This window comes from Calliphora vicina, chromosome 5 (genome assembly GCF_958450345.1).
Source record: "Calliphora vicina chromosome 5, idCalVici1.1, whole genome shotgun sequence".
NCBI classification, from domain to species: domain Eukaryota; kingdom Metazoa; phylum Arthropoda; class Insecta; order Diptera; family Calliphoridae; genus Calliphora; species Calliphora vicina.
The window spans coordinates 60,344,135-60,371,595 of record NC_088784.1 but is presented as its reverse complement, the minus strand read 5'-3'; the positions used below and the strand labels follow the sequence as shown (position 1 = coordinate 60,371,595).

At 32.8% G+C, this 27,461-nt stretch overlaps 3 protein-coding genes across 3 annotated transcripts; 1 reads left to right on the top strand and 2 right to left on the bottom strand.

Moving 5' to 3' along the window:
• Positions 1-3,200: 3,200 nt before the first annotated feature.
• Positions 3,201-5,623, bottom strand: LOC135962059 (phenoloxidase 2-like). The gene is made up of 3 exons (XM_065513793.1): positions 3,932-5,623; positions 3,627-3,862; positions 3,201-3,563 (listed from the first exon to the last, which is right to left on the bottom strand). Exons 1-3 carry the CDS (start codon positions 5,535-5,537, stop codon positions 3,348-3,350), a joined length of 2,058 nt encoding a protein of 685 aa, XP_065369865.1. The 5' UTR covers positions 5,538-5,623; the 3' UTR covers positions 3,201-3,347.
• A 3,950-nt stretch (positions 5,624-9,573) lies between these two features.
• On the top strand, positions 9,574-12,199 carry LOC135962084 (phenoloxidase 2-like). The gene is made up of 3 exons (XM_065513818.1): positions 9,574-11,407; positions 11,470-11,705; positions 11,771-12,199. The coding sequence occupies exons 1-3, from the start codon at positions 9,802-9,804 to the stop codon at positions 11,984-11,986; spliced, it is 2,058 nt and encodes a 685-aa protein (XP_065369890.1). The 5' UTR covers positions 9,574-9,801; the 3' UTR covers positions 11,987-12,199.
• A 6,494-nt stretch (positions 12,200-18,693) lies between these two features.
• LOC135960637 (phenoloxidase 2-like) lies at positions 18,694-21,174 on the bottom strand. Its single transcript, XM_065511976.1, has 3 exons — positions 19,479-21,174; positions 19,176-19,411; positions 18,694-19,112 (listed from the first exon to the last, which is right to left on the bottom strand). The coding sequence occupies exons 1-3, from the start codon at positions 21,082-21,084 to the stop codon at positions 18,897-18,899; spliced, it is 2,058 nt and encodes a 685-aa protein (XP_065368048.1). The 5' UTR covers positions 21,085-21,174; the 3' UTR covers positions 18,694-18,896.
• Between the last annotated feature and the right edge of the window lie 6,287 nt (positions 21,175-27,461).

Genomic DNA, 27,461 nt, shown 5'->3' with positions numbered 1-27,461 from the left:
TTTTAGTGAGTGATAGTGCAATGCTGATTTCAATCAACATTTAGTGCACTATCCCCAACTATGGTATCAAAGTAACGTCAGCAGAATTTGCTTGCCCTATCACGCGTGCTAGGGAATTGTGATATTGAGCGACTCTGCTGTAAATGACTGGTCCGATAGCTCCTTTTATAAATATGTAAATATGTATTATAATTTGAATAATTTTAAACGTTTGATCGAATTATTCGAACAAGTTAAAATCTCTTATTCGAATAATTCATTATATTCGAACAGAGCAAAATTTAATATGTAATTTGAATTCCCTACTAAGTAGTAACTGAAAATCAGTTAACACAAAATAATTAGGATTTAAATAACCGAATTTGTGTCCACTAACAATTGCATTTAATTAGCAATTTATTGTTAATTAAATGCTTCACTCTAAATGGTGAAGTATTTAATTAACAATAAATTTGGTTATCACAACCAAAAATATTTTCTCTCTGTGAGAAAAACAGAATATTTTTTATTTAAAACAAGAAAATTAACATATCCAGTAGTTCGACTTAAAACTAATTTAAATTTTAAGCTCTAAAAGGAATTATTATGATGCCTAATATTAAAAAGTCTTAGAATATTCATATTTAGAGAAATGAATTAAATAATAAATAGTTTAAATTTGTCTATATAGATTTTGATTTGATTAATTTTTCCAGATTTAACTTAGTCGGACTTCTTAAAACTTTTAATAATGAAAACAAATACAAGACGTGCTTCTCAAAACAATTATTTCGTTTAAATTAGTTACTTGGTTTAAAACAAAGAATATTTTAATGTTTAAAATCTTATTTGCAAATAGTGTCGTTAATCATGAATTGTTTTCGTGAGTTAGCTATTCGCAAATACAAAATTAAGTTACTGTATGCGGGAATTTTTATACCCTACACAACCATAGTGGGGAGGGTATTATGCGTTTGTGCAGATGTTTGTAACGCCCAAAAATATTAGTCTAACACCCACCTTAAAGTATACCGATCGACTTAGAATCACTTTCTGAGTCGATTAAGCGATGTCCGTCCGTCCGTCCGTCCGTCTGGTCGGCTGGCTGGCTGGCTGTCCATGTAAACCTTGTGCGCAGAGTACAGGTCGCAATTTTGAAGATATTTCGATCAAATTTGGTACATATTATTGGCCCAAGGACCAAGCCTATTGAAACTGGCTGAAATCGGTCCATTATTTCACCTAGCCCCCATACAAATGTCCTCCCGAAATTGGACTTTATCGGTCATAAATGTTTAATTTATATATGTATCTACACAAATTCCGCTCCAAATAAGTTTTATATACACAAAATTCATGTCACCAAATTTTGTTACGATCGGTCCATAATTAGTCATAGCTCCCATATAGACCCGCTTCCGAAAATCACTTTAACGTGCATAAATCCCATAAAAATGTTGGTAAACACACAAAATTCAACATAGTTAACTTTAATATAGACATAAATCACACGACCTAATTTCATGGTGATCGGTCCATAATTGGTCATAGCCCCCATATAAGACCCACTTCCAAAAATCACTCAAAAATATAAATTATTGAAATTTTAAAAGAAAATTTTTTTTTGCTCTTTTACTTAGTGTAGGGTATTATATGGTCGGGCTTGACCGACCATACTTTCTTACTTGTTAATAAGCCGTGCGTATAAACGTAATATTTAATTATTTAAAAAGCAAATATCAAATATAACATAAGCAAAACATTTATTGAGTTCGTTAAATTGAGTTATAAGTATTGTTTTTGTATAACTAAAAGAAAAACAAAATTTATCAATTTATACAAATGTATATAGGAAATTTTGTTCTTCAGAAAACATAGTTTTAGTTATTAAAATCGGAAGAAAATTGTAAAAGTTATTCAACTTTTCAGTAACACCTTTTTTAGTATTTTCTCCACCAGCGCATGTGAATAAAAAAAAAAACAAAAAAAACTATACAAAAATAAAATATTTGTAAAATTTTGAATTTTCAAGGTAAATTTGTTCGAACTTTTTTTTGAAAAAGTTTAATAACTTTTGCAAATTTCAACCGGTTTTAACAAATAGTATCTCATTTTTGTCTATATAAAATTGTCTTTAAAAAACTCTGCAAAGAAAAATAGGTCTTCATATAAAAAATTTAAAATAACTATTGTTGAATTTAAAAAATTACGAAAAGTATAAAAAATAAAGCGAAACTTTTTATAAAAACTTACATAATTTTTTTGCAATATACTTTTGATGTACACATTTTATGAAATCTTCATTCTTTGGCTATACATAATAGTTTAAAATTTTGAAATCGGTGTAAAAGTGAGTGAGTTAGAGGTACTACGACCTACCCTAAAACAGTTTTTTCAAAATAAGTCAAAATTTTGAGGTTGTTTCAAAATCTTTGAAAACGGTTTTAGTAAGTCCTCCCATTAGGTCGTTTTTCAAGTTCTGGCAAAAAGTGTCATTTTGTAGCAGAGTGTAATTTTTGATCGTTTTGCATACTTGAATTTTGGAAATATAAATAAAAAATACGCCCTCTATACTTTAGTTTGTATTGTAATGTTTCCCAAAATGTTTAGCATATATTTTTCTTAGGTTTTTAGAAATAGTTGTTTTTTTTCCAAGACAATATGTGTGTTCGCGTACTTTCCAGTAAAAATATCCAGTAACTTTATTTGAGAGAGTAAAAATAAATTACTCTCAATCTGAAAAATTACAAAAAAGTACGTGAACAACAATTTGTAAAAATAAGTTGTATTTTACTACAAATCAATTCAAAACGTTTGTTTTGTGTTATTTTTCATCTTTTCTTTGCAAACTTGTAAATTGTATTAATTTTTAACTTTTTAGTTTTGTTTATATTTGCAACCATATGTTTTAAACATATTTTTTATGTTGATATTTTTTACTGGAGAAAAAATGTCCAGTAAAAAATATCATGTTCTCTATTTACGAACTGTCACTTTTAACACTCTCTGGCTCTCTCGTTACAAGTTTTTAAAAGTAAACGAACGGAATCCCGTAACTTCCAGTGATAATTTGTACAAATTATCAAGTACGCGAACACTACTAATATATACCTACACATTTCCAACTTTGCTATTATTATAAATTTAAATTCAGAATGAAAGACCTTTGTAATTAGTATTTTAATACTTATTATTTTCAAATAGTACTTTTAATATTTGTATGTATGTATAAGTATATACAATCCCCTATGTATTAAATCCACTTATATTAAAAAAGATATTATTATATACTACAAAAAATCGTCACAAATAGTCCGTAAGAAAATCCATATAGTCAAAATAAAAGGTCCATATATCCAACAAAACATTTAATTTTGACGTTGTACAACTCTGTTGGGATCATGCTGAATTACAACATCAACCATGCTCATATTGGGTGTCAGGAAATTAATCAAACGATCAGCTCCTTGGCGTGGCAAACGATCGAAGGGATAACCCATGGGACGACGATCAGGATACAGACGATCACGAACACCACAATAGGAAGCAGCATCACTGCAAGCACCCACCAATTGTTGGTCAACCTTAAAACAATTTGTGTTATTTTAAACGCTAAAACTCATAAATTATACTTTTAGAATACTTACACGATCATCTTCATAATTGGAGATCATAATGAATAGCTCACAGCGTAGTCCTTCGGGAAGACCCTTAGGAATCAACATGTGCTGTGGCCAACCACAACCACAGAAATTGAATTCCAATTCTTCGGCAGAACCAGCAGCAGGGCGATTAGCATCCAAATTACGGAAGGTACGCTCGAAGGGAATGGTAACACTAGATTCCGAGGAACGACGACGAATGGTATTTTGTCCAGGATTTACTACAAACAAAAATATTTAATTTTAAACGAGTTAAGAAGGTCAACAAACATATTTAATGATAAACTTACAAGCTACAACAAATTTATCCAATTCTACCATCAACAAACGTTGATCTCTCAACATCATCTGCTGTCCTCTCTCGTCGGCCTTGGGTCCCAAGAATATACGTACTGTACCGAAACGTTGAGCTCCACTGGCGTTATTCACATTGATAGTATAAGTGAAGGGAACATGTTGCAAGTGTGTGAAACGAGCAAAGACATTGCCTCTGGGTACGAAATCCATGCCTCTGGATAGATCAACATCAGATTGTTGCCAGAATGTGGACATTACATTTGGACGACCACCATCGGCAGCCACCTGAATACCAGAAATAGTAACACCATCATATTGTAATTGCGGAATAGTATATGAAGGTAAGCGAATTTTATGTTCTTGGAACACGTCATCAACATAAGCATGCCATTTGTAGAAAACAGGATCACGCATAGCAGTTGCTGAGTCACCCATAACTCCAAATGATTCCAAGTGACGATGATCAGGATCGTGGGCATACGAAATGAATACATGACCCATGTTGTGGAGATCTCCATATAATGAACGATTGGGAGAAACGATTGATGATTCCATAATATTACCCAAAATATCTATACCGCGCTGTTCGTCCAAATTAATGCGATTACCACTTTCATCTACTACGAATCCTTGATGAATAGCTTCGAAGATACGATCACGCCATCTTTCCATATCAGCGACATCCAAATTAATTTGATCTAACTCACGATTCAAGTCAGAAATAGCGGTGTTGTCGAAACGTGGTGGCCACGCGCGACTGGCAACGAGGGAATCCATTTTCGGGAAATAACCCTCAGGAATGGGTTGACGGAAATTGTTGAATCTGGCAACACGAGCCAAATTGTTACTGAAACGTTCCATATTATAACGAGCCACAACCTGTTGATGCATATAGTAAAATAATTCACCACGACGGTCCTTATTTACAATTGTGCGATCACCAGCTTCAAAAGGATACACCAAATGCCAATGCCAATGATGTAAATTGATACCCAAATCTTCACGGAAATACCACAAGCGATGTTCCGGATCCAAGTCAGAAGCAGTGTAGTCTCTAGGCACCACAATTGGCATACGAGAACCCTCCGAAACAACTGTAGCTTCTTCTCTCACTTGGCGGAATACTGTGGAGTCTACAAACTTTTCGGGAAAATTTTGAGCGAATGATGGCAAATCCAAACTCTTGGTATCAGGACGATGTAACAAAGCCACTGAGAGGGCATAATTGAAAAGGAAAGGATTTAGGCGATCTCGAGCGTAAACAGCAACACTTTGCAAATCATCGATTGAACGTAAACCCATAAAAATATCAATCAAACGTCCAGCAATACGTCTGTGGCGGGGAACAAACAATGAAAATTGTTCCTGACGACCCAAGGACATGGGTATGCGTAAGTCAGGTAGAGAAACATCACGTACTGGAATGCGTTTCTCAGCCTTTTCACCAAAACGACTGTGGACCTCAGTGCCAATGGGACGATAACGGTCGGTCAAAAATTTGTCTGGTATATCGAAGATCGTGACAGTTTTGCCTTTTTCCATGAACACGGGTTCATTGGGACGCTCGAACAACAGCAGAAGATCATGTTTGTCAGCCATTTTAACAGTTTAGTTCGTAGTTATTTTAAAATGAAAACTATTGGATTATTCCCACGAACTTTAATCGTTCTTACTAGGATTGTTCCACTTTTGGAACTGATGATTATAGTAGAATTTGTTTGACTATTTATAGTCTAACTCGATTTATAAATGCAAATTTTAATTTTCGCACACTTGAGCAAAAAGTTGCAATTTGTGTTAGTTTGCGGTTGCACAGTATATTTATTTTAATATTTTTTGGTGTTTCATATCATTGATATCATTTTGTTTTTATGTTTTTTGTCAAACAATATAATTTTGGTAGTTTTGCTGATATATGTATATGTAATTATCAGCATTTATTGGTAAAATATGAATTTTTTATAAAATAAAAAAATATATACATATGTATAAAGAACTAAAAACATTAAATTGATTTTGTTAAATATTGTTAATATTTAACAAACATATAACTAATTTTTGTTCATGATGTGAAAATTATATAAGTTTAATATTTTAGGTCATCTAACTTCGGGAAAATTTTTTAAGAAAAACCATTTCATGAAAAGACGCTTAATAACATTTGATTGGATTGGAATTTAGATATGCTGTTTTTTGCCTTTAATGTTTGCTGTAAAGGTAGCGAACGTATAACTTATAGAGAAGTTTTAATAAAAAAACGTATGTTTCTATTTAAGTTAAATATTATTTTGATATCCACCATCATTCCGTGAGTAACACATCGAAATATTTGACGCAGACCCATATTGCACGGTGGTAAATTCCGACCAAAAATGTTTTTTGTTTTTTTTAATTTTTATAAAATTTTGAGTAGTAAATTTATAATAAATAAATAGTAAATTTTTCTTAACACTTCATAATATACAGTATCATTATTATTTTGGCGATAAAGTAACTATATGGTTATTTATAGTGCTGTAAAGTCAAAGGTTTTTTTTTTGTCATTTTAATATTAGAAAAATGTGATTTTTTTACTTTTGAATCGAAGTAGCCTGTGCTTTTTTCTTTAAAGTTTTTTTTTGCAAATTAGCACATGTTTTTATAAAACAGTTAGCAGTTAACTATTCCTCGTAGATATTATAGAGTTTTTGCGTTTTCTTTTTATATAAAAGTGAAGAGATTAGGAACTAGTTTTAAATCTATAGAAACTATATTAAAAAAGTTTGAAAGGCCAGAACAAATTAAAAGGGACTACTAGACGTTAAGTGTAAATTACATCTAATACTGTAAAGTATCAAGAGTAAGTACTATAAATTTCAACTGCACTTATCTGCTATTCCAATAAACAGAACGATTTCCTTAATATTTTACACATTTTTTTGTATATTTGTGGTCAATTTCAAAAATTATGTAACCATGTATTTGTATGTCGAAATTTTTTCAATGGATCATTTATGTTATTTTTAATTATAAACATAATTGAAGCCATTTACAAAAATTACATAATTTTTTCGATACTTTTATAACGTCAATGTTTATTTGATCAAGTGTGTTTTTCTTAAATGTACACCAAATTTCAGGCATTACATGAATAAAACATCCATGATTGTTTGGTCAAACCCTGTATATGTATATCGAAATTTGTACGACCATTTTTTTCAATCACTTATGCTATTCTTCATTTTTGGACTAAATTTCAGGCATTTACATGAATAACCAAATTTTGTCGATGAAGAAAACTTTCGTAATGACCTAAACTACCACCAAACATTTTTTTAGCTTGTTCTAAGAAGGGCAATCCGTGACGACTTCCGTACAGGCCAAAACCTGTATTTGAACATCGAAATATTTATCGATCGATCGGTTATGTTATTCTTAATACAAATACCAAATTTTAAACATTTTTATGAAGAAATAAAGAAGTTATGGATTTTTGGCCGGAATATAAGTTTATAAAACGATCCGTATTTTGAAAGCACAATAAGGCCCAAACGAAATAATTATGCTAATATAATTATGTCTCAATACGGATTCCATCCTATCATTGTATCGGGTTGCCGGAGTATATGATTTTGAGATTATCGGAGGTATTGACTTCTACTGATTCTGGTCATCTAGTTTCGCACAGTCCTACGGGCAGCAGATTGCAGTTGACAAATTCTCTGCATACTTGGATCAGTTTAGATGGATCTAGGAGTGTGCGCACGTTCCATGTTCCAATTCGAAATATTAATTAGTGATAATCAATATTAGTTGTGGTTTCGTTAATAATGTATATTTAGGACAAAGCGACTGATTGGGTCACCTTCTGCGATTCTAGTGCTGCCAACAACCTCTAGGCAGATTAGAAACAATTGAGTTTCAGTAAAAAACACCTACATAATTACCTGAGATATTAGTTTTATTTTTCCGTCATAAAAAAAATTCATTTGAGGACTTATATTTTTGTCCGTCATAAAATAAAAGTCATTTGAAGAGTTTTGTTTTTCCCTTTAGAAAATAAAACTCATTTTATGTAAATTGCCACCTAAGGCTTGCCTCTGGTAAGATCATTACAATTTGTGAAGCCCCTTGCATTGCAATTGAATAATTTTTCATTAAAATAAAATCAAGTGTGATTTTAATTTCTTATTGTTTAATTCCTATTATCAAATTTTTGTTGTTTTTGTCTTAAACAAATAAATTACTACAAGCATTATATAAGATAGACTCAATAAAGAAAGATATTGAAAAAAGTAGAAAATAAACGAAAAGACTTTTATTTTTTGAAGGAAAAAATAAAACTCCTCACATAACTTTTATTTTATGACGGAAAAAACAAAAGTCCTCAAATAAGTTTTTTTATGACGGCTATTTAAAACTCCCTTTTTAAGTGTTTCATGCATACTTTTAAGTTTACATTGAAAAATAACAGTTAACTGTGGAGTTGAGATAATTTTTTTAATATCACCATAGATTCTGAAAGAGCACGCCAATATCTATTGGCCAGAATCTATTGGTATACAACAGTATAGGTCTCCGTTGACTCTAACATAAAGATTATTTGATTTAAAATTTTCTGGATAGCCGTTATTTACGATCCTTGGTCTGAATCATTATGAAAATAACATAAAATTGGAACAAAAAAATAAAAATGAATGTTAATTCTGTTTTTTTATTAAAATATTTTAATAAAAACAGAGTTATCACTAAGTTATCTCTTAGTGAGTAAAGAAAATGTTTCGAAATGTTTTTTTTTTTAAATTTGGAACACGTGTTCTCTGTGGCAATACGAAATTTGAAGTTACTTAAAATGTTAAAATTTGCTATAGTATGGATTCTATCGAGGTTTAAATTTCAAATTTTATATATTTTTTATAACTTCGGTGCGACAAAACCTCTAGAAAAGTTAAAACATTGGGATATTGCCGATTGGATAGCAAACGCATAGCAGTAAAAATTCATGAAGAAATTCAAAAAAAGAATTGTTTAAAAATCGTGACTGACTCCAATGTTATATGTAGTTCAATTCAAACATTTCCTTTTAATTTATCTAAAAATTTCTAAGAAAATTGATTATTAAATTATACATTTTGAAAAGCTAGCTTTACGTTAAATATTTTAAATGAAAACAAATTTGACACCGAGGGGACCAGGATCATCAAAAAAACGCCTTTTTTATGTAAAATTCAACTTTAGGGCAAAAATTCTAAAATCGCATAGTCGATATAAAAATATAGTAACCTGATTACAAATTTTAAATAATGACAGTTATACTTAACTAATTTAATTTGATAATTACAAGGAATTTTAAGCGGACAAATAAAAAAGTAGCAGTAGTTAGGTGTCATTTTCCCACAAAACCAGTCCCCGTAAGCAATACTTTTCATGTGCCTCTAGTAACTTGAATCCATAAAGAAATGTTCCATCTATAAAACCCTAATATCATTAAAAGTAATACAATTCCCTTCCAAAATTCCACTATTATCAAAGAAGCGGTACCCAAAATTACATACACAAAATTGTTATCTCTTATCAGCAGAACTACCGAAATTATGTTAATTTTTATGCAAAACTGAAATATCGTTTATAGTGCAAAAACCCCAAAAATTAATAAACAACAAATCGAAACCACAAGCAAAATATTAAAACTACTGTCATCAAGCATGACAACTATAAATAGAGACCCAAACTATACACAGTCATTAGTGCCAATACGGAAACCACCGAAAAGAGATTGCAAGGAAATTCGCAAACGGTTGTAAGTCTTCAATTTGAGGCACCAAAAAAATACATAACTTTTAAAAAAACGAAAAGTTTGTTTTTAATATCGCAAAATATCATAATGGCTGACAGAAAAAATTTATTGCTGTTGTTCGAACGTCCCAATGAACCTGTGTTTATGGAAAAGGGCGAAACCATTACTGTCTTTGATATACCAGACAAGTTTTTAACCGATCGTTATCGCCCAATTGGTAATGAGGTGCAAAGCCGTTTTGGAGAAAAAGCTGAGAAACGAATTCCCGTACGTGATATTTCCCTGCCTGACTTACGCATACCCATGTCCTTAGGTCGTGAAGAACAATTCTCGTTGTTCATTCCACGCCACAGACGTATTGCTGGACGTTTGATTGACATTTTCATGGGATTGCGCTCAATTGATGATTTGCAAAGTGTAGCTGTTTATGCTCGTGATCGTTTGAATCCTTTCCTCTTTAATTATGCCCTCTCAGTGGCAATGCTGCATCGACCTGATACCAAGGGTTTGGATTTGCCTTCATTTGCTCAAAATTTCCCCGAAAAGTATGTCGACTCTCAAGTATTTCGTCAAGTGAGAGAAGAAGCCACTGTTGTTTCGGAAGGTTCTCGTATGCCAATTGTGATACCTAGAGACTACACTGCCTCTGACTTGGAGCCGGAGCACCGCTTGTGGTATTTCCGTGAAGATTTGGGTATCAATTTACATCACTGGCATTGGCATTTGGTGTATCCTTTCGAAGCTGGTGATCGTTCAATTGTAAATAAGGATCGTCGTGGAGAATTATTTTACTATATGCATCAGCAGATTGTGGCTCGTTACAATATGGAGCGTTTCAGTAACAATTTGGCTCGTGTTGCCAGATACAATAATTTCCGCGAACCCATTGCTGAGGGTTATTTCCCAAAAATGGATTCCCTCGTTGCCAGTCGTGCCTGGCCACCACGTTTCGAAAACACCACTATTTCCGATTTGGACCGTGAATTGGATCAAATTAAATTGGATGTTTCTGATATGGAAAGATGGCGTTCCCGCATTTACGATGCCATAAATCAAGGTTTTGTTGTCGATGAAAGTGGTAATCGCATTAATTTGGACGAACAACGTGGTATTGATATTTTGGGTAATATTATGGAATCTTCAATTGTCTCTCCAAATAGGTCATTGTATGGTGACCTACACAACATGGGTCACGTATTCATTTCGTATGCCCACGATCCTGATCATCGTCACTTAGAATCATTTGGAGTAATGGGTGATGCAGCTACTGCTATGCGTGATCCTGTTTTCTACAAATGGCATGCTTATATCGATGAGATATTCCAGGAACACAAAATTCGCTTGCCTTCATATAATCTGCCACAACTGCAATTTGATGGTGTAACTATTTCCGGTGTTCAGGTGGTAGCCGATGGTGGCCGTCCAAATATTTTATCCACATTTTGGCAACAATCTGATGTGGATCTATCTAGAGGTATGGATTTCGTACCTAGAGGCAATGTCTTTGCACGTTTTACTCATTTGCAACATGCTCCCTTTACATATACCATCAATGTGAATAACGACAGTGGAGCTCAACGTTTCGGTACAGTACGTATATTTTTGGGACCCAAGACCGACGAGAGAGGACAGCAGATGTTGTTGAGAGTTCAACGTTTGTTGATGGTCGAATTGGATAAATTTGTTGTAGCGTGTAAGTAGAAACACTAAAAAATAATTTGGTATTATCACAGGAAATATTTTCATTCTCTTAAGTGAATCCTGGTCAAAATACCATTCGTCGTCGCTCTACTGATTCCAGTGTTACCATACCATTCGAACGTACTTTCCGTAACTTGGATGCGAATCGTCCTAATGCTGGTGCTCCCGAAGAGTTGGAATTCAATTTCTGTGGTTGTGGTTGGCCCCAACACATGTTAATACCCAAGGGTCTTCCCGAAGGATTGCCCTGTGAATTGTTTGTTATGGTCTCCAACTATGAAGATGATCGTGTAAGTACTTATATTAAATATCTACAAATCATTGTTCATTCAACTTTAATTGTTATACTTTAAAGGTTGATCAACAACTGGTTGGTGCTTGCACTGATGCTGCTTCATACTGCGGTGTTCGTGATCGCCTCTATCCTGATCGTCGTCCCATGGGTTATCCATTCGATCGTTTGCCTCGCCAAGGAGCTGATAGTCTGATCAATTTCCTGACTCCCAACATGAGTATTGTAGATGTTGTTATACGTCACGATCCCAACAGAGTTGTTCAACGCCAAAATTAATTGAACGCATTTGGAAATTAGATTTCTCATAGATTGTTAAGAGTAAATGTATTTCTTCTTATATATACAAATTTAAGTGTTAGCTAAAATTTTGTGTAATGAGTAAATTAATTATAAATGTTAGTATAAATTATTCAACAGCTCGTAAATTGTAAATTAAATAAATATGAAGGAATTTTATAAAAAATAAATTAATTACTTTAATAAAGGAAATTTTGCTTTTACTTGAATCATTGGTAAGATATCCCAGTGAGAACGATTTTCGACGGTTTCATTATATTTGGTTAATATTTCGTCAAATAAATATAGGGTTGATTTTGTGTTAACATTACGCACATTTATATGCTAATTTGTGCTTCTATAGATGAGCGATATACCGGGATTTTTGTTTCACATCAAAAAGTATAAAATTTAACAATGAAAACTATTTATGTAAATATGCTTAAATTGAATTCGAAATGATTTACAAAATATATGTATGTTTCGAAAGGATTTTTTCAGCATTAACTGAACTGAGCTTAACTAATCTTAGGACCATTTTCTCAATGTATCGACAAACTGCCTGTTACTAAATGTCGACATAAATTTATTAGGCCGATAAACTGTCCGTTAACAATTTTGTTTTTCTCAATATACCGACAAAAAAGATTATTTTCAGTTGGCAATGCCTCTCAAAATAGATGTGAAAGTTGGGAACCCTGCCTTCAATTGACAACATGTTTACATATATCAGCTGTTTAACGTGGCCATCGACAGCCGGAATCTTTTGAAATATTCATTATCCTCCACGTCTGCCAGGTAGTTAGGCCTGGCATGATAAAATTTTTCAGCATTCACTTGGAACTCATGTTCTTCGTGTTCATCCTCCATCAAATTAATGTTAATTCCTTTATTACATTTTTTTTTTATAAAATCTATTTAATTTCGTTTACAAAAACACAAACACATTCAAACTATGAACAGCAGTCAGCTGATTGAATTTATCTGTACGATAAATAAATAATTGGCAGATGAGGTCGGGTTAGCTTTGCGACAGAATAGAAGCAAATGAGACATTGAGAAACCCAAATTTCTTTAATCTTCAGTTTTTCGTTGGGAAAAAAGATAATCATCTAATGAGAAAACGGCCCTTATTCTGCTAAATCTCTAAATAAAATGATTGAATTTCGACCGAATATGGGCTGGTTTTTTACTTGAAGATCAAATGCCAATTAATAATCACATTGGTTAATCTAAAAATTAAACCAATCTAACGTTAATTCACTTTGATGTTTTTGGGTTCAACGTCACAAAATGTGACAATTTATTATCAAAACAAAGAGTAATTTATGAATAAGTTTGGAAAAATTTGGCAAAATCTTAAATATTCCTTCTCATCGGCCAACATTGGCCGCTTATAAAACATAATAATCGACGACGCAAAAACAACATTCGCATTTTAAACTTAACTTAACCACTAATCTTAAAAACCCACATCAAGTCGACAGAAATTCCACAAATTTTTCCAAAAACCAAAAAGTACAAAATTTGTATATAGAAGGTATGGTAAATTATGAAACGATTTTTTGAAATGATGCAGTGTAATTTATAATTATATAAAATTTAATTATTCCGAATTTATAGGAATTACTACAATTATAAAATATTAATTACTAAAGTGGGATCTATGACCAATTATGAATCAATTAGCATGCAATTTTAAGTATTTTTAATGTATTTATAAACTAGTTTGTGTTAAATTTTATCACGGGAATATTTGTTTAGAAAATCGAGGTAAAATTTTGTCGGGATTTTGCGAGACTTTTTCATAAGTTTTCTTCTTAAAGTTGGAATATAACTTGAGTGATTTGTTGCCAATGGATTGATTCGATTATATCGATACTAAGTAGTAACTGAAAATCAGTTAACACAAAATAATTTGGATTTAAATAACCGATTTTGTGTCAACCCATTTAGAGTGAAGCATTAAATTACACATGGCAACAAAATCGAAAAAATTTTAGAGGATTTTTAAACCACTACACAATTTTGATGTATTGTGGTTCTAGAAATACAAATATCGGCCGAGTAGTTTCGAAATTATAATAACAAATTGAAGCAAAAAATATATTTTTTATATGAAAATAGCACATTTTTTGGTTTTAAAAAAATCATGAAAAATCGAAAACGGCAGAAATTGTTCAGGTTTGTTACTTTATCACAAACCCACATATAATAGCAACAAAATGAGATATCGATCATAAAAATTGATTGATTATTTTCGTATTTATTCACAATTAAGTGAATTTCAGGAAATTTTATTAACATGTGTTTTGTTTTTGTACGAACATTTTAACAAAAACCAAACACCTGTAAATGTACACTCAAAGTACAGGCTTGTACGCACACAAAAATTTTCTGAAAATAAGCGAATTCACTTAATTGTGAATAAATTCGAAAATAATCAATAGATTTTTATGATCGATATCTCAGTTTGTTGCTATTAAATGTGGGTTTGTGACAAAGTAATGAACCTGAACAATTTCTGCCGTTTTCGATTTTCATGATTTTTACAAAACAAAAAAAAAATGCATTTTTCATGTAAAAAATATATTTTTTGCTTCAATTTGTTATTATAACTCCGAAACTACTGAGCCGATTGAAACGCAGTTTATATGTGAAAATTTGTGCATAGCATGGAGAAAATGTTTTCAAAATTCAATCAATCGAAAGAAGAACATTAACTACTAAATGTTATGTATATCAAACAAAAAAGTTAAATTTTGTGAAAATGAGCGAATTCACTTAATTGTGAATAAATTCGAAAAGAATCAATCGATTTCTATAATCGATATCTCATTTTGTTGCCATTATATTTGGGTTTGCGGTAAAGTAATAAACCTGAAGCATTTCTGCCGTTTTCAATTTTTCATGAGTTATTTATAACACAAAAATTTGCTATTTTCACGTAAAAAATATTTGCTACAATTTGTTATTATAACTCCGAAACTACAAAGCCGAATAAAACGTAATATATAAACAGATTAAATTTCATGTAAATTGGAACTTTTTTAATATTACCTCAATAATATCGGACTAAACCTTTTTGAGTTATCATAAATTATGTGGAGAAACATCTACAAAAATTCGCAATTTTAGAAAAATTTTTTTTTTAAAAATCTATTCATAGAATTAAAAAATTTTACCATTTTTGTACTTAGGTAACCATCAAAATCAAATCTATATAGTGGTTAATTAAGCCTTTTTATGCTGTTGACCTGTGTTATCAATAAATTTGGTTATCGCAACCAAAACTATTTTCTTTCTGTGAGAAAAACAGAATATTTTTTATTTAAAATAGGAAAATTAATATATCCAGTAGTTCGACTTAATACAAATTTAAATATTAAGTTCTAAAGGAATTATTATGACGCTTAATATTAAAACGTTAAGAATATTAATATTTAGAGAAAATAATTTAATAATAAGTGGTTTAAATTTGTCTATATAGATTCTGATTTCATTCATTTTACCATATTTAACTTAGCCGGACTTCTTAAAACTTTTAATAATAAAAAAAATACGTTTAAATTAGCTATTTGGTTTAAAACAAAAAATATTTTATTTCGTTTCTTTAACTTTTAATTATTTTTAAAACAAATATCAAATATAACATAAGGGAAACTTTTATTGAGTTCGTTAAATTGAAATGCAATTAATAAAACTCTATATTTTTATTTAGTCGTTTAAGTCCCATTGTAGTTCTTCGAATCGAATTGTATAGAAACAGTCAAATGTACTTATTTTGCCATCCCTGATATACATCACATTCAATTGAACATTTCTCTTGTACATTTGAATGAATCATTCAAAAGAATTTCAATACATCACAGCACAATTAATTTGTGATCGTTTTGCATACTTGATATTTGAAATATAAATCAAAAATACACCAATTTTTGAACATTGAGTGACAAAAACAGGATAAACCGCCCAAACGAAAATCAACATTGTAAATCAATCAGTATTCAACTTGAAAATGTCGTAAACGCCTCAGTATGCTTCTTCACAAACGCAAAACTGACGCAATTAATAAATATCTGGAGAACTTAGATGCCACCCAGTACTCAAATTACTCTCTATGGCGAACAAAAAAAAATAACAAAGACCTGTTATGAGCAGACCTCCTCTAAGTAATTCTAGTGGAGGCTGGGCGAGAAACGATACTGAAAAAGGAAACCTGTTTGTTAGTCATCAAAAGAATGTATTTTCCCCAAATGAGTCAAACGACATATTAGAGCTACCACCTACTTTACCCCATATTACTGCATCAGAATCACTTCGTTTTGAGATTTCAGAGATCAACAAGGCTATTGTTGATTTAAAATCCAAAAAATCACCTGGTATTGATAATGTTACGAAATTGTACTTGAATTAAAATATAACGATTTTAAGGGCTGATTTAAAAGTATCATAATGCTTTCAAATAACAGTGCTGTAATAGAAAACTGTAACATATCTGTTGGCATTATTAAATTAAAGCTTTCAGTTGATTTGATCGTAAGTTGGCAACGCTGTATTCGAATATTCAGTTAAAGAACATTGTAGAAAGTACACCACAGATGGCGTATGTATTAGTAAGATCTAGAATATTCGAATTTTGACTGTTAAAGAACAATCTAGAGTGCAGATGGCAGTGTTATAAATAGTGGCAGAGGTTGCAATCGTGAGTCAGTTTATCAGAGACGCTTTTCGAATAAACATCAACTGAGTGCCTTAAAGTGTGTTGTGTTTTTCAAGTCGTGTACATTATAAATTGTGTTTGTATTTCTGCGAATTTACAAACGTGTATAAAAAAAAACATTGACTGACTATTTAATTCTGTTGTTGTTGTACATTTGAATAAATAAAGAGTTGTTACCATTTTCAAACTACTAAAGGGCTTTTATTTGCAATCAAAAGTATCCGGTTTATTTAAAGGAAATAAACCAGCGTTTTGAAAAGGTTAAAACGTAACAATAAAATTAGTAACAAGATGCTCCTCGAGCTACCCCAAATTGCATTAAGAATATTCCTATTTATTTTTAATGCTATATTACGCCTTGAATATTATCCACCAGAATGGAAGGTTTCTTTAGTTACAATGATACCTAAGCCGGGAAAAGATCACAGTAAAGTAGAATCTTATAGACCCATTAGCCTATTGTCAGATATATCAAAGCTATTCGAAAAACTGTTAATGCACAAGTTAAATCCGATTTTGAATCATTTTGATTATATTGCAACTCATCAATTCGGATTTCGAGAAAAACATAACACCATAAAACAAACTCACAGGTTGGTAGAAATCATATCCAAGACATTTGAAGAAAAAAAATATTGTTCTGCACTCTTCATCGACGTTTCGCAAGCCTCCGACAAAGTATGGCATGAAAGATTATCGATAAAAATAAAACAATATTTACCAGTGAACACACACAAGCTTCTAGAAAGTTCGTTCTTAAAGAAGGAGACTTCATAAGTTCACCACAGCCTATTGAAGTAGGCGTACCCCAAGGAAGTATACTGAGTCCCTTCCTATATTTGCTATATACTTGTGATATGCCTACAAACAGTCGAACCCACATATCTAGTTTTGCTGATGACACAGCTATACTAGCCATTCATTAAAACTCCCAAGAAGCATCTGTACTTTTACAAGACCATATACTCGACATAGAAAGGTGGTTAAAACAATGGAGAATAAAAGTAAACGAGCAAAAATGTATACATCTTACATTCACATTGCGTAGAGAATCGTGCCCTCCAATCCTAATAAATAATCATATAATACCTCAACAAACTGAAGTTAAATATCTAGGTCTGCATCTAGACCGACGTCTAACCTGGAAAAAGTATATACATACGAAATTTACTCAAATGAAGTTAAAATTATTACAAATTTACTGGCTAATTGGTAAAAACTCGAGATTGAGTTTAGATTGTAAACTTTTGCTGTATAGCTCAATAATAAAACCCATATGGTGCTATGGAATTCAATTATGGGACACGGCCTCAGCTTCTAATATTGAAAAAGTTCAAAGATTCCGAAATATAATATTAAGAATGATAACAGCAGCGCCTTGGTATGTGAGAAATATTAACATTCATAAGGACCTAGGTGTCCTCCTGGTGAAAAATGAAATAAAAAAACAAGCGGAGTCATATTTGGAAAAGTTCACTCTAACCCACTTGCACGAACATTAATGAAAAGTAATGACTACATCCGACTAAGAAGAAGGAATCCAACATCATTTTTCGTCCAAAAATTAATATTTACATTTAAGATTTGAACAAATTATTGATAGTTCACATTATTTTGTGAACATACAATAAAATATAAAAAAAATATAATAATAAAAAACCGAAATTGAAGAAAACCTGGGGTTTTCGGTTAGCCGGAAATTCAATCATATTCAATCATATTCATACTCTGAATATGATTGAATTTTATCTTTTCGAGGAACTCACTTTGTATTGAGGGAGAAATTGTGTTTCAGTTACCCATCCGGACTTTGCCTTCCCTTTTTACACTAAAAGGAACAATTCTAGATGTGAGCACTTATTTTAAGAAAAAAAAAATTGCGCTTTCACAAAAGTCACCCTAATATACATACAACATTTCCAATCTTGCTCTTATTTTTTTAGAAATCTACCCATTTATAAATTTAAATTCAGAATCAAAGACCTTTGTGATTAGTATTTTAATACTTATTATTTTGACATAGTACTTTTAATATTTGTATGTATTTATAATTATATACTATCAATTATGTATCAAATCCACTTATATTAAAAAAGATATTATTATATACTACAAAGAATCGTCGCAAAAAGTCCGTTAGAAAATCCATATAGTCAACATATAAGGTCCACATATTCCACAAAACATTTAATTTTGACGTTGTACAACTCTGTTGGGATCATGCTGAATTACAACATCAACCATGCTCATATTGGGTGTCAGGAAATTAATCAAACGATCAGCACCTTGGCGTGGCAAACGATCGAAGGGATAACCCATGGGACGACGATCAGGATAGAGGCGATCACGAACACCACAATAGGAAGCAGCATCACTGCAAGCACCCACCAATTGTTGGTCAACCTTAAAACAATTTGTGTTATTTTGAACGCTAAAACTCATAAATTATACTTTTAGAATACTTACACGATCATCATCATAATTGGAGATCATAATGAATAGCTCACAGCGTAGTCCTTCGGGAAGACCCTTAGGAATCAACATGTGCTGTGGCCAACCACAACCACAGAAATTGAATTCCAATTCTTCGGCAGAACCAGCAGCAGGGCGATTAGCATCCAAATTACGGAAGGTACGCTCGAAGGGAATGGTAACACTAGATTCCGAGGAACGACGACGAATGGTATTTTGTCCAGGATTTACTAAAATGAAATATTTAATTTTAAACGAGTTAAGAAGGTCAACAAACATATTTAATGATTAACTTACACCCAACAACAAATTTATCCAATTCAACCATCAACAAGCGTTGATCTCTCAACATCATCTGCTGTCCTCTCTCATCGGCCTTGGGTCCCAAGAATATACGTACTGTACCGAAACGTTGAGCTCCACTGGCGTTATTCACATTGATAGTATAAGTGAACGGAACATGTTGCAAGTGTGTGAAACGAGCAAAGACATTGCCTCTGGGTACGAAATCCATGCCTCTGGATAGATCAACATCAGATTGTTGCCAGAATGTGGACATTACATTTGGACGACCACCATCGGCAGCCACCTGAATACCAGAAATAGTAACACCATCATATTGTAATTGCGGAATAGTATACGAAGGTAAGCGAATTTTATGTTCTTGGAACACGTCATCAACATAAGCATGCCATTTGTAGAAAACAGGATCACGCATAGCAGTTGCTGAGTCACCCATAACTCCAAACGATTCCAAGTGACGATGATCAGGATCGTGGGCATACGAAATGAATACATGACCCATGTTGTGGAGATCTCCATATAATGAACGATTGGGAGAAACGATTGATGATTCCATAATATTACCCAAAATATCTATACCGCGTTGTTCGTCCAAATTAATGCGATTACCACTTTCATCTACTACGAATCCTTGATGAATAGCTTCGAAGATACGATCACGCCATCTTTCCATATCAGCGACATCCAAATTAATTTGATCTAACTCACGATTCAAGTCAGAAATAGCGGTGTTGTCGAAACGTGGTGGCCAAGCGCGACTGGCAACGAGGGAATCCATTTTCGGGAAATAACCCTCAGGAATGGGTTGACGGAAATTGTTGAATCTGGCAACACGAGCCAAATTGTTACTGAAACGTTCCATATTATAACGAGCCACAACCTGTTGATGCATATAGTAAAATAATTCACCACGACGGTCCTTATTTACAATTGTGCGGTCACCAGCTTCAAAAGGATACACCAAATGCCAATGCCAATGATGTAAATTGATACCCAAATCTTCACGGAAATACCACAAGCGATGTTCCGGATCCAAGTCAGAAGCAGTGTAGTCTCTAGGCACCACAATTGGCATACGAGAACCCTCCGAAACAACTGTAGCTTCTTCTCTCACTTGACGGAATACTGTGGAGTCTACAAACTTTTCGGGAAAATTTTGAGCGAATGATGGCAAATCCAAACTCTTGGTATCAGGACGATGTAACAAAGCCACTGAGAGGGCATAATTGAAAAGGAAAGGATTTAGGCGATCTCGAGCATAAACAGCAACACTTTGCAAATCATCGATTGAACGTAAACCCATAAAAATGTCAATCAAACGTCCAGCAATACGTCTGTGGCGGGGAACAAACAACGAAAATTGTTCCTGACGACCCAAGGACATGGGTATGCGTAAGTCAGGTAGGGAAACATCACGTACTGGAATGCGTTTCTCAGCCTTCTCACCAAAACGACTGTGGACCTCAGTGCCAATGGGACGATAACGGTCGGTCAAAAATTTGTCTGGTATATCGAAGATCGTGACAGTTTTGCCTTTTTCCATGAACACGGGTTCATTGGGACGCTCGAACAACAGCAGAAGATCATGTTTGTCAGCCATTTTAACAGTTTAGTTCGTAGTTGTTTTAAAATAAAAACTATTGGATTATTCCCAATAACTTTAATCGTTCTTACTAGGATTGTTCCACTTTTGGAACTGATGATTATAGTAGAATTTGTTTGACTATTTATAGTCAAACTCGACTTATAAATGCAAATTTTAAATTTCGCACACTTTAGCGAAAACCTTTAATTTGTGTTAGTTTGCGGTGGTTTTATTTTTTGGGGTTTCATATCATTAAATTCATTTTGTTTTTATTTTTTTGTCAAGTGACATAATTTTGTTAATTTTGCTGATATGCACTTATCAGTTGCATTTATTGGTAAAATATATTTTTTTATAGTCGTTTTTGTTTTAAATTGTATCTAATATTAATGTTCCTTTTTTACATAAACGAATTTTTAATTAATCTATTTAAAAAACTGATATACAATAATAGCTCGTGTGATTTTGCCAATTGACACTTTTATTGCTGCTGTGAAGTATTGATAATAATTCATGAAAACTATTTAACAAAAGAATCACTACGCATTAGGAACTTATTCAATATTTCATGAACTTTAGATATTTACTATTAACACATATCTTCTTATCTTCAAGTAAGTTTAAATAATGGAACTTTTCAGCCCTGTTGGAAAAAATATCGAAAGTTGTTAAATTGATGCCTTAATGAAGAAAAATCTTTAAAAACTAAATAATATAAATGAAGGTTGTGAAACTTTTCTTTGGACAAATTGTGCTGGTGTCGTGATTTTTGATCTCATTTAAAAACTATTCTATTAAAATAATATTTTATCATTGTATTAACAACTTTCCAAAAGCTTTCAAAATTTCGTTGAAAATTGTCAGATCTTACAATATTGTCAGAAAAATGTTCAAAAAATGTCTAACAATCGTGCGTGTAAGGTTTTCTTACAATTTTTGTATGAAACGTTGTCAGAAAAAGCATTGTAAGATTATTGTGAGATAATTGTCAGACATTTTTTATTGTCATATTTTATTCCCATTGCAAACAAAAGTTCGTATAAATAATATAAAAAACAAAAGTGAAACAAAATTGGAAGACATGATGAACAATTGACTTGACTTGTCTTATCCAGTCGCCAACAGGATCTGAAGGCGCTAAAAAGTCAAGTCCCAAAAAAGGTGGAATCCGCGTGGTCACATGAAAATATTACCAAACATATAGAGGAAGTTGAGTCACGGTGAAGCTTATGGGATGCTGGTTGCAAAGATATTTTATGGCAAAAGGTTGCAGATGACATCCACGTAAGTTTGGACGATTGCAATGTATGGAATAAATAGGTGAAACTCGTTAAATTTCTGCATTGTTTTCTATAAATGTATAGATTTATTTATATTAATGAATATTACATTAAACATTTTTTTTGGAAATTAACCCTGTATCTCCTTTGGATCAAAATGACCCAAAAACTTTATTATCGCCAAAATTCTGAAAAAATGCAAATTTTTCAGTTTTTGCAAAAATTATGCTACTAAATAAATACTTCTGCAATTAAATGCAAAAGAATCGAAATATGTACGTAATTATTGTTGTAATGAGATATATATGACAAAATTTGGTTAAAAACTTTTAAAGTTATTACAAATTCGTCAGACCATTAACGTGTCTCAGGCCAATTGAACAAGAAATTTAGGAAAAAAAAATTAACATATTTCGAGAAAAATTAAAATAAAAGCTAATTTTTTTTATTTAAAATATATCTGTATTTACTTGTGTATGAGTTTTTGTCTTCGTAGTATTGAATAGATAATTTTCGTAATTGAAACACAAAAAATAACAAAAATGTGTTTTTAATTACGAAAATTATCTATTCAATAATTTTTATATTTGAAATTCAACCAATTACGAAAATTGTATATTCAATTGTCAAAATAATCAAATTCAAAACTCAAAATTCAATAGAAAATATCAGAAAATTTTGTTTTTGAGCACATGAATACTTTTTTTTTTTTTTTTTTTCAGTATCTTTTTTCTTTATTGAATCTTTCTTTTTGGAAATTTACAAATAAGTATTCAAATCTTAACCTAAACTAAAACTAAAGTTGTTATTGCCGCTGCAATATCCAACATGAGTGCTCGATGATTATCTGGCCAGATCCAGTGTTTCCAATCGCCTCAGTCGTCTATGACCCTCAAATGACAGCAACTCCCTGGCGAGGGGGTTTGGATGATCCATTAGTTTTGAAATGTATTTTAGACTGGAGAGTTTGATCTCCTCGCGTATTATGGGGACATTGAGATCCCTATGGATATTACTATTGCGAATGTACCATGGGGCACCTGTTATTGTCCTTAACAGTGCTGACTGCTTTCTTTGCAATTTTTCAACGTTAGATGAGGAGGCTGTTCCCCATAGCTGAATGCCGTATAGCCATATCGGTTTTATAATTGTTTTGTACAAAAGCACTTTGTATTCCAAGTCTAGAGCAGACCGTGGGCCAATTAACCAGTACAGTTGGACTGACTTTAATTTTATTTGCGTAACCTTGGCTTCAATATGGTGGGACCATGTTAAACGGCGATCAAGATGGATACCGAGATATCGCACATGGCTCTGTTCTGGGATTTTGATATTATTTATCTGTATGGAAGGGCAACTTTCTCGTCTTAAAGTAAATGTAACGTGAATACATTTTGTTGCATTGACCTTAATTTTCCATTTGTCCAGCCATTTTTCCAAATCGCCGATGTGAGACTGGAGTTGTTCAGAAGCTATTACGGGGTTTTCATGTGTACTTAAAAAAGCGGTATCATCCGCAAATGTAGATGTGTGAGTCAGTGCGCTCGTGGGCATATCTGCAGTATATAAAATATATAGGAACGGCCCTAGAATACTTCCCTGTGGTACACCAGCGGATATTTTTCGACGTGTTGAGATCACATCCTTTGAACTGATTTGGAAAGATCTTTCTTGTATGTAATTTTTAAGCAGTTTATGTACGTTCGCAGGTAGTAATCTAGTAATTTTGTGTATTAGTCCATCGTGCCAGACTTTATCGAAGGCTTGAGATATGTCAATAAATAATGCGGAACAATACTGCTTGCTCTCGAAGGTTTTCCGAATAAGTGTAGTTATCCGATGTACCTGTTCGATAGTACTATGTTTCCTTCTGAAACCAAATTGATGGTCAGGAATAATGCAATTTTCGTCAAGGTGCACTATAAGTCTCTCAAGTAACAACTTTTCAAAAAGTTTTGAGAATATTGACAATAGGCTAATGGGGCGGTATGATGTCACTTGAGTGACATCTTTTCCCGGTTTCGGTATCATAACTATATCAGATATTTTCCATGAGGATGGGAAATATCCAATACGTAGTATTGAGTTAAATATGAACAAAATAATTCTCAGTGCTGAGTTGGGCAGATTACTTATCATCGTGGTAGTAATTTTATCTATACCAGGTGATTTTCCAGCCTTAAGACCTTTGACCGTCGTCCTCACGGCAGAGAACCGGAATTTTAGTGGGGCTGGCACCACATTATTTATGACATTATCTCTAATATATGAATTTGTATCATTTGGGGTAAATACATTCTCCAAGTGATTGGCAAATGCTTCGATTTTTTCTGAAGTATTTTTTGCCCATTCTCCGTTCTGAAGGCGTATGGGCGACTCATATACAATAGGGCATTGCATATTTTTCACAGCTTTCCAGAGACTATATTCTGTGTTCTTAGTAGGGTCTAAGTTTCTAAGATAATTTCTCAAGTTAGATTCTTTATTAATCTTTAAGGCGACGTGAAGTCTTCTTTGGCACTGATTAAGTTTAGCCTTTACGTTCGGAGATCGCGATTGTTGCCATTGACGTCTGAGGGTTCTCTTTTCTTTGATAAGAGAATCAATGTTTTTAGGACATTTTGAATGTCTGTAATTCCCCAGGGTGACTGGGGGCGTGGACACTTTAACGGCGTTTGTTAAAATGTCTGTAAATATATCGACAGCGGATTGTATCTCATACTCATTTTTCAATGAGATGTTTTGTGGCAAGTGTGAGCTAACATACATTTTATACTTTAACCAGTTCGTTTTCTTGTTAGGGAAACAAGAGTAAGAGTTTTCCAATTTAATTGGAACTGCTAATAACGTTAAAACTGTAGGCGAGTGGTCTGACGAGAGGTCCAGCGAAGGGATCACTGAAATAAATTCTCTTTTTATATTCTTGATTACAGCGAAGTCAATTAGATCGGGAATCTTATTGAGGTCTGTAGGCCAATAAGTAGGTTGGCCACTAGATATGGCATCTAGTCTGTTAGACGATATTGCTTCTAACAGTTGCCTCCCTCTAGGAGTAATAAGGCGAGAGCCCCAAAATGTATGTTTTGCATTGTAATCACCAGCTGCTATAAATCTTGGACCTAGAGTCCTAAAATATTCGAGAAACTGCTCTCGATTAATATTATACCTAGGAGGACAATATATTGAAGATATTGTAACTCTACCATCAGGTATATTTATAGATGTGGCCTGGATGTGATCCGTTTTATATTCTGGCATTGGGAAATGCCTAATATCCTTTCTCACTAATATAGCTGTTCCACCACAAGCTCTACCACTTGGATGTTTTGTGTCATAAGTATAATATCCGTTAATTCTGAAACAGTTCTTTATGGTAAAGTGTGTTTCAGAAACGAGTAGTACATCAATTTCCTGAAGGTGGAGAAATTGTTGTACATCATTCTTATGTTGGCTAAGGCCGTTAGCATTCCAAAAACAAATTCTTAGAGAATTCATTTTTTATTTAGCAGGATCTGCATGAGCATGCTTTGATTCTGCATCAATTGTTGAAACATATTTTGCATGTTCGTCATGAAACTGTTCATGGTTTGAATTAGATTCTCAATAGAGCTTTGAGAGTTATTGTCGGGTACTGGTACACCCTCTTTTAATGCATGTGCATATGGAAATAATGGGGAATTATTTCCATTGCTTCTTTTCTTTTGGGTAACTGAACCCTCATTTGTCGTATTGGCATACGATTTGTTTTGATAATTATCATTTATGATGCCCCTATATTGAGCACTAGAAGCACCTGTGTTTGTTTTCATTTGGGTAACTGAACCCTCATTTGTCGTATGGGCATACGATTTGTTTTGATTATTATTTTTTATGATACTTCTATATTGAGCACTAGAAGCATCAGGAAGGCTTGGAAAGTTAGAAGCCGTATATTGAGCATATAAAGGTCTTCTTGCCTTCGTTGATTCCTGTATGCGTAGGAATACTGGGCATCCACGGTAGTTTGCGGTGTGATTTTGACCACAGTTACTACATTTTCTTATATTATCTGTTTTTGAGTGGGGGCATTCTTGACTTTTATGAATATCTCCACATCTTACACATACAGAAGGTAATTTGCAGAATGTTCGGGTGTGACCGAACTCTTGGCAATTAAGGCACTGAGGTGGACCTTTGCGCTTAATTGGTTCTTCTACAATTATTTTACGATTTAGAAGATATCTTAAACCGTATATTGGATGAGTGTCACCCTTTTTCTTTAATTGAGAAGAGTTGAAAGTGATTTCAACTCTAAAAATTGGTTGAGGAATTTTATTTTTATTTATTATATTGTGAATGGACTTCACTTCAAAGCCTTCAGACTCTAGCGCCTTTTTAATATCATCGGTTGGCTCAGAACTATCTATACCTTTGATGACTACTGTCAAACCTTTTGCACTTTTCAGTTGATATGTATAATAGTTTCTTTTCTCGGAATCGAAATTATCAACAATCATTCTGAAATTTTTTTCCGAATAAGTTTGTACCTTTGTCTCTTGAATATTTCCTTTACGTAGAGAGACCACGTGGAAATTCTCCTTACCTACAAGTTGGGACAATTTGTTCACCAAAACATTTGTAGTAGGTTCGCGCAAATAAAGAGGAGATGGCTTATAGTCTTTTACAGGCTTTGCGGGTTTTTCTTTACTTTCATGATTGTCAAGAATTGCAAAACGATTTTGACTTACCGGATTTTTCTTCGCCTGTTTTGGATTTGGTTCCAATTTTGATGTCCTAGGACTGGACTTGCGTTTAGTTATAGTGATGTAACGGTCCATTCCTGTTAGGATTTTTCCCGTATTTTTCACTATACTATTTTTTGGTATGGCACCAGTATTTTTTAATGTAAAACTCGATTGATTTTGCTTATCATCACCGGTTTTTATAGAGTTAATATTTTCATTACTACTATTTGTGACATTGATCACAGTAGCATTACTTTTTTCAGCAACCATTTGAGTTGTTGTTTGTTTTTCTATAATTTCTTTTATGTTGTATTATTATTGTTGTATGGAGAGCTCACAACAATGTATGCATTATTTCCATTGCTGCTGAGCCTCCTTTCACTTGTTG